The sequence below is a fragment of the Manis pentadactyla genome, chromosome 14 (assembly GCF_030020395.1).
Source record: "Manis pentadactyla isolate mManPen7 chromosome 14, mManPen7.hap1, whole genome shotgun sequence".
In the NCBI taxonomy this organism is placed as follows: Eukaryota; Metazoa; Chordata; class Mammalia; order Pholidota; family Manidae; genus Manis; species Manis pentadactyla.
The window spans coordinates 84,356,864-84,372,015 of record NC_080032.1 but is presented as its reverse complement, the minus strand read 5'-3'; the positions used below and the strand labels follow the sequence as shown (position 1 = coordinate 84,372,015).

Genomic DNA, 15,152 nt, shown 5'->3' with positions numbered 1-15,152 from the left:
ACTCCTTAACGGGTACATTTTCTTTTGGGCTGATGAACATGTTTTAGAACTAGATAGAGGTGATGTTTGCACAACACTGGGAATATACAAAATGTCACTAAACTTTACACTTTAAATTATTAATTTTATGTGAATTTCACCTCAATTTTTTAAAAAAGGAAAATGAATTGAAGGTATGATAATATTAATACAGAGAGCAATTTTTATTAAAAGAACCAAATAGAAATTCTGTAATTGAAAAAGTATAATAAATGAAATAGAAAATTCACTAGAGGGATTGAGCAGTAGATTTGAACTGGCAGAAGAATTAATGAACTTAATAGAGAGTGTGCAGTCTAAAGAACAGAAAAAAATAGAATGAAGAACATGGAACAGAACCTCGGAGAAGGAACACCAATAAGAATGTCAGCATACATTCTGGTAATGGGAGTACCAGAATGAAAGGAAAATGGAGCAGAGCAAATTATTTTAAAGAAAAAATTAGCTAAAAGCCAGATTTAATGAGGAACATTAATCTACACATCAATGGATTAAAACTCAATGAATTAAAATTAACTCAATGAATTTAGAGAATTATAAAGATAACCAAACATACAGAAACAGTAAAAATACTTAAGTGAAAGACTAAAAGAAAATCTTGAAAGCAGCAAGAGAAAAATTATGTATAAAGGAACCCCAGTAAAATTAACAATGGGCTTCTCACCAGAAACAGAGGCAGTAGGATGACATGTCAAAGCACTGAAAGAAGAACTCAAGAATCCTGGCAAAACCCAAGTTAAAAATAGGAAAAGGTTCTGAAAAGACAGTTGTATAAAGATACACAAATGGCCACCAAGCACATGCAGGGTGCTCAACATCACTAGCCATTAGTGAAATCAAAACCATAATGAGATACTACTTGACAGTCTCTAGGATGACTATAATCCAAGACAGATTATGTCAATTGCTGACAAGGTGTTGAGAAATTGGAATCTTCATATACTGCTAGTGGGAATATAAAATGCAGCCATTTTGGAATACAACGTGGCAGTTCCTCTAGGGTTATACATAGATTTGCCATGTGACCCAGCAATTGGGTCCCCAACAGAAATGAAAACATATGTCCCAAGAATTATACACAAATGTTTATAGCAGCATTACCCTTAATAGCTAAAAGGTGGAAACAACTCAAATGTCCATAAACTGATGTATAAGTAAACAAAATATGGTACATCTGTACAATGGAATAAAAGTAATTAAGTACCTATACATGTTACCATATGGATGAACTTGAATACATTATGCTAAGTGAAAGAAGCCAGTAACAAAAGACCACATATGTGATTCCATTTATATGAATGTGCAGCATAGGCTAATCTAGGGAGAGTAGATAGGTGGTTCCCTAAACTGTGGGAGATAGGAAGGATTGGCAGGGACTGCGAATGGGTGTTAAGATTTCTTTTTAGAATAATGAGTATGTTCTGAAATAGTGTTGGATGCACAACTCTGGATACACTAAAAACCGCTAATGTTAAATTGATTATGTCTTAATAAAGCAGTTAACAAAAAAAAAAAAATTGAGTTTAGTGAAGATTTTCACTTTTAGAGTAAGTGATAGAAATTTCTGTTGATGGAGTATCTGATTTCAATACCATAACAGAGTAGAAGAGAATGAGAACAAGGAGAGTCTATACTTGTTAACCCTCTTATCCCTTATAGTCCATGTCAGTATGAGTTACTTAAAATGTATGAAAACCTAAATGATACACAGTTGTAGAAAATGGGAGTGACAGCCATGGAGATGTACCACCCAGATCACCCTTCAGGGAAGTACTGGCTGCCCACCTGTGGGGAGAGGGGTTGGTAGATACCTTCCATTACTCAGCTTTTTCAGAATCTATCTCTGCTGCAAGTCACCTAGCTTGAGGTCACACCCTCCCCGGAGCAGCCTATATCCAGTGGCAAGAATTACGAAGTCCCAGCCAAAAGCAGAATTCCTGTTGAAAAACTGGTATGTCATACCTTTATTATGCAGTTGTATGGTTTGAATTTAACTGTGAATATGTTACAGAGTCTAAGAGATGAATAAATCACATTATGTTTTGGAATTTGTCATTATGGTATTTGCTGTGGTCTGAATGTTCTTGTACCCCCCAAATTCATATTTTGAAATCCTAAGCCCTAAAAGTGATGGTATTGGTAGGGCCTTTGGGGGTGTTAGATCATGAGAGTGAAGCCCTCATGAATGGGATTAATGCCTTTATAAAAGAGGGTCCATAGAAATGCGTAGCCCCTTCCACCATGTGAGGACAAACAGAGAAGGCACCAGCCATGAACCTGGAAGAGGGCCCTTACCCAACTGCTGGCACCCTGATATCAGACTCCCATCATCCAGAGCTGTGAGAAATTTCTGATGCTTATAAGTACCCAGTCTGTGGTATTTTGTAACTGTAGACCATCTGGATAAACACAGAGTCCTTAAGCAGAGGAAAACTCAACCTTCACCTCAAGGATACCTTCAGGAACAGAGGCCTCTCGTGTAAAACTACTTGTACAAGAGAAGAGCTAACAGGGTCAAAACTTAAAAAGCAGGTTAAGGAGAAAAACAGCATGAAACAGACTCGACAGAGAATAGGAGAATTTACACTTTTAGGAACTACAGATAATAGAACAATTTGAAAGGTCTTTTAAAACAAATGTATTGGAAATGTTAAAAGACTAACAGTTATCCTTAAGGGAAGAATACAAATAAAATAACAGATTTTAAAAAAATTAGAAGCCCTAGGAAAGAAAAATGTAGTCATTGAAATAGTAATTAAATTCCCTTGCTTATTTCATAATGGATAACACACTGGACTACCTTCTGTCTAAAATAAGATCTGTTGGTCCCTATCCCTGATACTTACAGTTAGCTGAGTCTGGGACCCTGGGGGCACTGTTGAGGTCACTATGCAGGTTGGCCTTATCCTGCCAATTGGGTTACTATTTGTAGTAACCTTAATTAAATGCTTTAAGAGATGAATAGATTTGGTTTCAGCCTCTGTTGCTCAAATTAATTAAAGTAACTGACAGAGTGGCCGGCTTACATTAGAGTTTAGCCAGGAACATATTGGAGTGGATGTTGGGAGAGGCGATCTGCCATGAACCATGAATATAAGGCCTTGATTACTCCTTACCTAGACCATTTCTCAAGGTTGCATTTGCAGCAAGTAATGTCTCCTTCCAAGAAAAGAGGTTTGCTTCAGTTTGCTATAAAAGTTGTGAATCCCTGAAGCTCAGTGTTCCTGTCCTGTTATACAACCTGCTGCGTAGACAATCACCCGTTTGATTACACCACAGCACTTGGAGGGCACGGGGAACCAGCATAAACATGAAGCTCCGCCTGCTGCTCTAGTCGTGAGTAACAGAGTCCTTTTGCTCTGACCCATGAATCTCACATCTTCTGCCAGCTCCCATGAAATGGCAAAAGGCTAACCTCTAAGCTTGTATGTAGGCTAAACTCTCAGACTCGGCCCAGGTTTTGGCAATTGCAAAAAAATCATTTCCAGATGGTTTTTAAGTCAAAAAGTGAAGGCATAGGAGAATATCTTCATGAGCTTAGGAAAGTAAAAGAGTTCATAAAGAGGATACACAAAAAAATTCTTGCCATAAAAAAACACGAAGACAAGTACCAAATGATTTCACTCATACGTGGAGCATAAGAACAAAAGAAAACTGAAGGAACAAAACAGCAGCAGAAGCACAGAACCCAAGAATGGACTCACAGTTACCGAAGGGAAAGGGACTGGGGAGGATGGGTGGGAAGGGAGGGATAAGGGCAGGAAAAAAGAAAGGGGGCCTTACGATTAGCATGTATAGTGCATGGGGGGCACGGGGAGGGCTGTGCAACACAGAGAAGACAAGTAGTGATTCTACAGCATCTTACTACGCTGATGGACAGTGACTGTGAACGGGTACGTGGGGGGGACGTGGTGAAGGGGGGAGCCTAGGAAACATAATGTCCTTCAGGTAATTGTAGATTAATGATACCAAAATAAAATTAAAAAAACACGGATATATTGGACTGCATTGGAATTTACTTCTCTTCAGCATAAAACATGATTAAGAGAATGAAAAGGCAGTCCACAGAATGGAAGGATACATTTGCAACGTATATAACCACTAGAAGGCTCATGTCCAGAATGTAAGAGGAACTCCTACAAATCACTAAGTAAAACAGTCAACCCAAAAGAAAACTGGGTGAGATACTTGAATAGGTACTCCACAAGAGACTATCCACATGGACAATAAAGAAATGACAATATGCTCAATTAATCAATAATCAGGGGTTGTAATAAAGCCACATTGATTTCTATTATATACTCAATAAATTGGCTAAAATTTGAAAGATTGACAGTGTCAAGTATTAGCAAGGATATGGATTCCGGTAATGCTCACTGACTGATGGTAGGATTGTGAATCAGTCAGTACAGCTGCTCTGGAAAACTACTTGGCATTAAGCTAAACATTAGCATTCCCTATGAGCCATCAGTTCCCCTCCTAGATGTACACACAACTGAAACACAAGCACAGGGGCACCAAAAGACATGTCTGGGAGTATTCATATTAGTATTATTTCATAATAGCAAAAAATTATAAGCCACCCAACTATACATCAACAGTTGTTAACTAAATTACTTGAACAATAGAATATTGTGCAGCAGTGAAAGTGGGTATAAATGAACTGAAAATGAAAATGAGCCAACTATAGCTATCTGCAACAATGCAGATGAATCTCAAAAACATTAACAAAAGAAGCTAAAGAAAGATAGTGGAGCAATATTAAAACCAGACTAAACTCTAAAGTGGAAAACATTAATGTGGATAGAAAAAGGCATTACTTAATGATAAAAGGAATACTCCACAAGAGGATGTAATGATCATGAATTTGCAACTAACACCACAGTCTTATAGAAAGGAAGACTCAAAATTACAAGGATAACTGACAAATTCAGTCATGGTAGGAAACAATACATTACATTTTATAAATACAAAAGGAATACTATATATGTTATTTATGGATATATACTTTTTAGCATTAAAATATAATAAAATCATGGACAAACTATTTTAAAACTTCATGGTAGTAGTTGCCTCTGCAAAGGAATATGAAGAGAATAAACCTGAGTAAGTGTACAAAGGAGGCTTTAATTTTATCTGAAATGTTTTATATCTTAAGAAAGGTACCTGACACGATATGATAAAACAGTGCCTATAAAGTAGCAAAACTAGTAGAAATGAAAGAATTGAAATCTTAGTGTTAACTGTGTCTTAAGGATTAGAAAGACTGACCTAGAAGAAAATGCAGAGGAAGAATATCTTGTCCATAACTGAGCACAGACCAGGCTTTTGAATCTTACCAAGCTTAAGTTGTAAGTATTAATATAAAATGTACCCTGTTGCTGAAAGGACTACTAACGAACAGCATCAAACATTAGGGATCGGTATTGGCACAGTGTCATTTATATTGTGTTTGTGTTTATATTTCAGATGCCTTTGGTGCTTCATGAAGAATATTTCCAGATATATCGCTGACATTAAACCTTTACCTCCCAACATAAAAGACAGACTGATTAAAATAATGAGTGTGCAAGGCCAGATAACAGATGCAAATATAAGTGAGGTAAGAGTACGTACAACTGTAAAACAAGCATATTATATTTTACTGTTTAGATATGGTTTCAGATTTGGGAGCAATGATATGTATTAGGCTTTGTAATAATTTTAAAATAAAATGAAGCATTGGGGTTCTTTCTCCTCCAGGAAGCCAACATGTTCATGTGTTAATAGTTCCCTAAAAAGATTTCTGCACCAGCCTTTCAGTTACTTCCCCTGTCTTCACGTACCACACCCTTGAGCTCCATGTTTTCAAAAAATTTTCAACTTTGTGATCAGTTATAAACCAGAAAAGCTAGAAAAAATAAAAATGTAGAGTGAATAAACAAATGGCAAAAAAAAGGCCCACAGTAAGAAATATGTTACACTGTGACCCTAGTACACAAACCACACCTACGTGTAACAATACTATGTACATATAAATACACTTGGATGTTCTCTATTTTATTATGCCTTACTTCATTTTAAAAATGTTGGTCACGGCCCACTAAGTAGATTTTAGCCATCCGTGGATATAAATCAGCAGTAAAAAAATCACTCTCTGAACTCCCCTCGTTCTTCTGGCTACGTCGCCCCTGCTAACGTAATTTCACACCCCTTCCCTGCAACAAAGCTGCGTGCCTATTCTGTAAGGTGGAATCAGGGCCTCCAACCTGAATTACAGCCCTAGCTTTGCCACTCTGACACGCGCTTCATTTCTCATGACTGTAGAATGGGCTTGCAGCCACTGTCACTGTCTGCAGAGACTCTGGTCTTTGACAGAGACTCCAGTTCTAACTCCTGCCTGCTGGCGGTACCGCCCATTCTGCCCGAAGCCTGTGATCTAAAGGGAGTGGACTCCGTTGCCAGCACTGCGGCTGTGACTATCTATCCCTGGGGCTTCACACTGTCATTGTGCTCCACTCTCTTCTTAGTGCATCTTCTCCACTAACCTGCTGTACCTTTAATGCTTTATTTTCTTCGTGGTAGCTTGCATTTGAACATAGGCATGTTAGTCATATAGTCTGCTTGGCTATGTGGACGCAGAATAATAGCTCCAGATCCTTATCTTTGGTTCTGTGGATGTGTATGATGTGTGTGTGTGTGGTCCACATGCTGCATGTCACTCACCCGGGTGAAATGGGAGTGAACAAAAAAAGACACAGACAACGCAACAAAGACAGACAGACAATGGCTGCAGCAGCCCCGATGGGGCACAGCTCCTTTATTTTTATACTGCCTTTCTCGGACCTCAGCCAAATGCTGTTCGTATCTTTCTCTACTCAGGGGAACAGGCCAGAACATCTTGTTGATTTCTTAGGATCTGCCCAGTAAGCAGGGGTGGTGTTTTCACATGTCCCCAAGGTCTCCCTGTTTTCAGCGTGAGGCCTCTTGGCTTGTTTTCGAGGACAAGATAATGTTTTTGTGGGCAGATAACTTCCAAGGACGGCACCGGTTGTTCTCAAGCTGGGGCTTCCCTGTCCTGCGTTCAGACGTGGGGGATGACAGAGGCCGTCCCTACCCCACAGATGCAACACGACACTATGGAAAACGCGATTTTCCTCTGCTTCCTCGCCACCTCATTCTATTCTATCCTTTTAGCCTATATTACAGTGACTTAAATTTTTTTGTGTGTGTGGAAGTTCTTAATATTTTTTTAAACCTAATTCTACCTGAATAGCAAAGGTCCAAGCAGATGAATGATACAGAAGAGACAAAAGTATGATTTTCCTTAAACTCTCCCTCCAGTCCTCATCCTTACAACAGTCCTGCTTATAAAATTATTCCAAAAGCCAGATCTAACATCTGTTGTGAAGTTGCACATATCTCTGTTTAGCTCTTTCTGAAATAATTCCTAAATCTTGTTACAATCTCTGAATGGAGAAGGCCTTTTAAACATGACACCACAGTCAGAGACCAAAAAGAAAAAGATTGATGGATTTGATTACATAAAAATATGAACATTGTTATGGCAAGAATTAAAAAAGAAACAAAGTCAAGTAACAAACTAGAAAAAAGTCTTTGCAATATGTATGAGATTATCTGGGTTTGTTATCTTGCAAATTTAAAGAATCCCTACAAACCAATAAAAAAATCAAAACAAATACTAGAACAGAGTAATCAAGAATACTCAAAGGAAAAACATATAAATCACCAGTAACATAGAAAAGGATATTTAACCTCATTAGTAATAAAAGTCACAGTTTGTCTTTCAGCTTAGTAGAGACTTAAAAAATAATGATACCCAGTGTTGGTAATAGTGTGGGAAATTGTCGCTTTTATCGTGTTGGTGATAGTGTAAGTTGATAAAAAAAAAAAAAACTTTTTAGGAGGACAGTTTGGCATTAACTATCCAAAGTCCTACAAATTTGCTTACCACCGACTCAACAATTTTAATTTCTGGTATTTTTTTCCCAGTGTTATCGAGATATAATTGACAATATGACATCGTGTAAGTTTAAAGTGTACAACACATGATGATTTGATGCACTTACAGATTGGAAAATGGTTACCACCGTAGGGCTAGTTAACATCTCCACCACCTCACATAATAAAAACAGCTGACAGCTATATATAGGCATCTTTATTTCTCACCAAATTATTACCCCGATTTTAATGAAGATAGTGAGGCGCGCGCACACACACACACGGAGCTTGATCACACTCATAGAGTTCAAACTCAAGCAGCAGTCTGCCTCTAGAGTACCTGTTCTTAATCACTATACTATACCGCCTCCTAAATCAGCCTAAATGTGCAATTTAAGTATTTGCCAGTATAGGGTTCATTTAATAAAATATGGTATATGCATAAAATGGAATAGCATGCAACCACAATAAATTATTTTACTCATCTTACAAAAATATATTCTGATCTCATCCCTTTTTTCTCTAAAATCATCTGTAAAAACTCAGAAAACATCAAAATTAATGTTATGTTTTTTCTGGGTATTGGTATTGGCTAATTTTAGTTACAGTGTTTAAAAGCATGGCATTTGGAGTAAGACCTGGTTTCCAATTCTAACTGTTCCTTTTTTGGCTGTGTTCTTTGTGTTGTTACTTAAGCTCTGGGTGCCGCAATTCCCTCACTTGTAAAATGGCAACCAGTCTTTCAGGTAGGGGGGTGGTGTGTGTGTGTGTGTGTGTGTGTGTGTGTGTGTGTGTGTGTGTGTGTGTGTGTGTGTGTGAATAGTTAAATGACATGATGTACATGATGTATATAACACATTCAGTACTGTTCCTGGTAAGTGCCCAATAAACATAGTTATTACCACTTTTATAATTTTTATATTGCCTGAATGTGTTACAATAATAATACTTATTTTTATATTCAGAAAAATAAAGCCATTTCTATTTTGGAAAAAGATTAAGTAAAAGAAAAGAAAAATACCCAAGGCAGAGATCTCACAACGCTTTGAAACTAATCTGATATTTTTTGTCCTCAGGTAACTATTAAATAATACTGGTTTTGTTTGTGCTACCCCCAAAAGTAAGAATGAAGGAGGTAAATGTTCTAGATAAGCCATACTACTACCCTGTAAGCATTTGGTATATGAGAGATTAAAGACATACCTGCTGAGCAAAGAGGAACGTAGCTAGAATCTCTAATAGTCAGGAGCCTACTGGCAAAGGGCAAGCATCACCCACCACACCGGTTCTGCTTCTCAGGTCTAATGGGTCCTCACTTTCTACCAGCCATTCAGCAATGCCGTGCGTCCCAGTAGGTCTTCTGGGGCCCTAGAAGCTGCACCTCCAACTGGAAGTAGGCTCACTTATGTATCTGTCTCCACACAGATATGTTTCTGTATTCTTTACCATTTGTCTGTTATGACTACCAAAACATGGAATATGGAATAAACATTTATATTTATAGGAAAAATTACTTTTTCAAAATCACGCATTTATTACAGATTTTACACCCTGAAGTCCAAACTCTAGATCTACGGAGCTGTGATATTTCAGACACCGCTCTCCTGCACCTGTGTAACTGCAGAAGACTGAAGAAATTAAATTTAAGTTCCTCAAAAGAAAACAGAATGTCCATAACTTCAAAAGGTATGTATTAACATTGAGCAAATTGGTAGATTACTATTCACCATCTGGTCATTTTGGAGCAAAGAAGGAGAAGATATGTCAAAGAGAATATGAAGATGTGAAATAAATAGAAACTATATCAACAGAAATATTTAAAGTAAGATAAAGAATTCAAATTAAAATTATATTTACCAACAAAAATATGTAAAGATAAAGAATCCAGATTAGAATTCATGTTTATAACCAGTGCTGAAAGTGAAGAAATACACAAAGTCACTACATTGTGTTTTAAACATATTTGAAATAAACATGGGTGGATACCTCTATATTTTGATATTTTACCTGGTATGGAACAAGAAATGACCAGTTCATACTTTGTTAAGGCTTTCCTGGTGTAATATCACAACAGAAAGTTAAATCACTATCAGATTAAACCTACCATTAAACCTACCAGGCACTTTCCTATCAGTCTGTAAAATATATTTTTTATGCAGAAGACTTTTAGCCAGAAGACTGCATTTTTCAGTATCACTATTATATGAATTAGTGCACTTTTACCATTTTTTTTCAATATAGGGTTTTTACCTTTTTCTCAATGTAAGAAAGAGGGACTTATTTGGCTAACTAGGTTTCCGGAAAATTTTGTGGGTAATGGCTATATTTTGCAACCATCTTGGTTAGCAAGTTAGGCTATTCATAATGCAAAGAAGCATATGTTTTTAAATATTCACACAAATAATGACTTACTAAAAAAAACTCATGCTGGATATTGATAAATGAAAGTTCTTCCTTAAGATATGAAAAACAATTAAAATGACCTACACATGAACCTACTACCTTCCCTTTTGTAGAGTTTGCCCAGGGGGTATCTTTTTTTTTTTTAACATTTATGAAGCTTTTTTTTTTTAATTTATTTTTTTATTAAAGTATCATTGATATATACTCCTATGAAGGTTTCACATGAAAAACATTGTGGTTACTACGTTCACCCATATTATCGAGTCCCCCCCATACCGGACTGCAGTCACTGTCCATCAGTGTAGTAAGATGCCACAGTCACTACTTGTCTTCTCTGTGCTACACTATCTTCCCCATGATCCCCCCATGTGTGCCCATCATAATACCCCTCAATCCCCTTCTCCCTCCCTCCCCACCCCTCCCCTTTGGTAACCACTAGTCCCTTCTTGGAGTCTGTGAGTCTGCTACTGTTTTGTTCCTTCAGTTTTGCTTTGTTGTTATACTCCACAAATGAGGGGAAATCATTTGGTACTTGTCCTTCTCCACCTGGCTTATTTCACTGAGCATAATACCCTCCAGCTCCATCCATGTTGTTGCAAATGGTAGGATTTGTTTTCTTATGACTGAATAGTATTCCATTGTGTATATGTACCACATCTTCTTTATCCATTCATCTTCTGATGGACACTTAGGTTGCTTCCATATCTTAGCTATTGTAAATAGTGCTGCGATAAATATAGGGGTCTATATGTCTTTTTGAATCTGATAACTTGTATTCTTTGGGTAAATTCCTAGGAGTAGGATTCCTGGGTCAAATGGTTTTCTATTTTGAGTTTTTTGAGGAACCTCCATACTGCTTTCCACAATGGTTGAACTAATTTACATTCCCACCAGCAGTGTAGGAGGGTTCCCCTTTCTCCGCATTCTCACCAGCATTTGTTGTTGTTTGTCTTTTTAACGCTGGCCATCCTTACTGGTGTGAGGTGATATCTCATTGTGCTTTTTATTTGCATTCCCCTGATCATTAGCGATGTGGAGCATCTTTTCATGTGCCTGTTGACCATCTGAATTTCTTCTTTGGAGAATTGTCTGGTCATATCCTCCACCCATTTTTTAATCAGGTTATTTGCTTTTTGGATGTTGAGGCATATGAGCTCTTTATATATTTTGGATGTTAACCCCTTGTCGGATATGTCATTTACAAATATATTCTGCCATACTATAGGATGCCTTTTTGTTCTGTTGATGGTGTCCTTTGCTGTATAGAAGCTTTTTAGCTTGATATAGTCCCCATGGAGTATCTTTTAGCAGTGCCGTGATGTTTGTCCATGACTGCAGGGCCCAAGATTCCTGAAGTACTCCTTTATTAATGTGGCACTTATCCTGTATCAGTCTCCAATATGCACTTACATCAGTTTAATCGGATTTAAGGACTTTCTCTTGACCCTCAATAAAATGTAAGATTGGTCTAGGCTAACAGAGAAGAAGCATGGTAGCAGAAAAGGGCAGTCAAAGGGGGGGGTGAAAGGGAAAAGAATGCATAGACACAGGTGTGATTCCTAAGGATAAGCATGAGAACATTACATGAGACACTGGGGCAATTTAACTTTGATTTCCCTTCAGAGTCCACAAGGAAATTAACTTGATACCTCAAAAAAAATTTTTTTAACAAAAAGGGGAATCATCTACTGTGAATTACCTAATTTGGTTCTGAATGGCTTTTGGCTATTTCCTAAAACAAATCTACTTGTAAACAATAAAAGCTCACCAGTACTCGCAGATATTCTGAGTAATATGCTACATGCTGTGTAGAGAGTTCCTGAAACATTAAAAAAAGGTTTTAAGTAATGACAGCATCACTGGAATATAAGTATATGCTCACAGATGGGCTTTGAAAAAGGCTAACAACCAATTGAATGTATCAGTACTGGTGATGCTAAAATGAAAGTCACCCTTCTCATATAGATACACGCGTAGCTCATTGCTGCATACCTGTGTCTTCCCTCAGGAGTAAAAGCTGTGGCTTCGTCTTGCTCACACCTGCGCGAAGCCTCTCTGAAACGGTGCTGCCGTCTCACGGATGAAGGCGTCCTGGCTCTTGCACTCAACTGCCAGCTGCTAAAGATCATTGATTTAGGGGGCTGCTTAGGCATTACCGATGTGTCCTTACATGCATTAGGGGAAAACTGCCCATTTTTGCAGTGTGTTGATTTTTCAGCTACTCAGGTAAATGAAACATAGACCTCAAATATAGAGACTGCATGTGTTTTCCCAACGTATGACCCTGACTTATCAGGAGAACGTGATTATTTCTGTTGTTGAAGTCATTGACCACTTCATGCCTTGATGATTCAATAATTGTGATGCAATCTGGCACATTCCCCTCAATTATTTTTAAGTAAGGGTAGAAGATATGTGTGTGGCTAAAATACGTATTTGCTGAATGGGAGGCAATAATTAACAGTATGTCTAAATGTTAATTTTTAGAAAATTTTACTTTCATCATCTCCATTTATGCGCTCTCCCACTTCTTCCCTCTGCCTAGGTGTCTGATAACGGTGTGGTTGCACTTGTGAGTGGACCCTGTGCCAAGAAACTAGAGGTAATTTAAAAATATCTATAAAATGATACTAACTAAATTTTTATATTCTCCTCAGAAATTATTTTTTAAATGTAGCAGACAACCAATGCCTCATTATCAGTTAGGTATTTCCGTGGAGTATTTTTTTGTTTTTCCTTTCTTGGCTTCTACCTCTTTATTCCCAGAGTAAAGAAAAACTGGTAAAATTAAGCAATAAGGTATACTTTAAAATAAAAACCTATGTTCCTCCCAATGAAAGTATTTGTTTTCCAGAAATTTTAGCTTCTAACACATTTAAGGATAGCCTTATTATGGGTGGAGATTATGAAAGTTTATCATTATAAAATGATATTCTTTAGAATTTCCATGTCTGACTTATTTCTACAGGACTACTTATTCTCTAGTCATTGTATTTTTCTTGATATTCATGAAGGGATCTAGAATATATCACTGTGGCCTAAAAATTATTTTGAGCTTAAACATGTTTGAGGACCAATAAATGCAAAAAAAAAGGCTTTGTCTGAAACATGCTCCTCCGTCCCCACCTTCTGCCTAAAAGCTAGAGCATCAAAAAGACTTCAACCACCATCGAACCCCCCTCACGGAAGGCTTCCTAGTACTGGGAGGTCACTATCACGGGAGAAGTCAGAAAAACCCTGGTTTTACCGCAGTTCCAGATACATGGTAGTGCTTTAATAAATGTTATCACCCTTCAATAAAAAATAATTATCTAATAAATAAATAAATAAAATAAAAAAATAAATGTTATGTTCTTAACTTTGTGTTACAGTCATTTTATAAGTTCCTGTAATCTTCATGATTAAACATTTAATTTTCTGTAAACTTTTACTTATTCAACATTTATTTAAGTACCTGCCAAATTCTAGACACTGGTGTAACAGACGACAAAATGAGTCCATAATGGTGTATCATTCTTCCCTTTAATCATTTTTCTATTGTTGGTAATTCAGATTATTCCCAGTTTTTAGCTATTAGAAATAATCATGGTTGGGGCAGATGATTTTTTTTCTTCCATCATTAAAATGAACTCCCAAAAATGGAACAAGTAACCAATAGGTATAAATACTACCTTAATGGTCCTAAATTCATATTGTAAAATTGTTTCCCATAAAGGTGATGTTGTGAATTTAGCTTTGGCCAGTTTATAACATAGGATGCTTTTTGCATCAATTTTTATGAGTTCGCAGTATACTCAGGTTTCCTTTTTTTATAAGATGTGATTGATTATAATATGTACAACAACTTAATATCAACTTTTCAGGAGAAAAGAAGTACTACTACCATAAATATACATACTTACCTGCTGTTAGATAAATCTTACTTCCACAATTCTTAAAAAAATGTTATTGTGGCCAAATACACATAAAATCAACCATTTCAACCATTTTAAGTGTACAATTCAGTGGAATTAAGTACATTCACATTGTTGTATGGCCATCACCACTATCCATCTCTAGAACTTTTTCATCATCCCAAATTGAAACTCCTTACCCATTAAACAGTAACTCCCCATGACCCCTTCCCCTCCATCCTCTACAACCTCTCTTCTACTTTGTCTTTGTGAACTTCCCTATTCTAGATATAATTGATAATATCTAGATAATATCACACATATTAGTCCTGTTGTGTCTGACTTACTTCACTTAATGTTTTTAAGGTTCATCTCTATTATAGCATGTATCAGAATTTCATTCCCTTGAAGACTGAACAATACTCCATTATGTATGTGTGTGTATACACACACACATATGTACATACATATATATATACATAATTTTGTTTATCTATTCATCCATTGATACTTGTTTACACCTTTTGGCTAGTATGAATATTGCAACTATGAATATAGGTGCACAAATATCTGTTCGAGTCTCTGCTTAATTCTTTTGGGTATATATCTAGAAAGGAAATAGCTAGATCATATGGTAATTCTATGTTTAATTTTTCGAGGAACTCCCATCCTTTTTTCACAGCACCTGTACCATTTTACATTCCCACCAGCAATGCAGAAGGGTTCCCAATTAAAACATTAAACAAAAGATGCATAATTTTTCAAACATGGAAAAGTATAGAAAGTAATACAACAGAGACCTGTGGATCAACCACTTGAATTTTAACATTTTCTGTATTTACTTCAGTTCTTTTTTAAAAAAATGTGTTACATCTA

General features: G+C 36.7%; 1 protein-coding gene across 2 annotated transcripts in view; it reads left to right on the top strand.

Annotated features, from left to right (window-relative positions):
• Positions 1 to 15,152, top strand: part of AMN1 (antagonist of mitotic exit network 1 homolog) — a 42,340-nt gene that overhangs the window by 13,530 nt on the left and 13,658 nt on the right. The window contains exons 2-6 of one of the 2 annotated variants that reach the window (XM_036889440.2): positions 5,509 to 5,641; positions 9,522 to 9,666; positions 12,392 to 12,609; positions 12,929 to 12,985; positions 13,524 to 13,669. In XM_036889440.2, the coding sequence (XP_036745335.2) occupies positions 5,509 to 5,641; positions 9,522 to 9,666; positions 12,392 to 12,609; positions 12,929 to 12,985; positions 13,524 to 13,652 (682 nt within the window). In that variant the 3' untranslated portion in view covers positions 13,653 to 13,669. Of the gene's footprint in view, positions 1 to 5,508; positions 5,642 to 9,521; positions 9,667 to 12,391; positions 12,610 to 12,928; positions 12,986 to 13,523; positions 13,670 to 15,152 lie in introns of those variants that run through there. The other variant, XM_036889438.2, reaches the window with a different exon arrangement.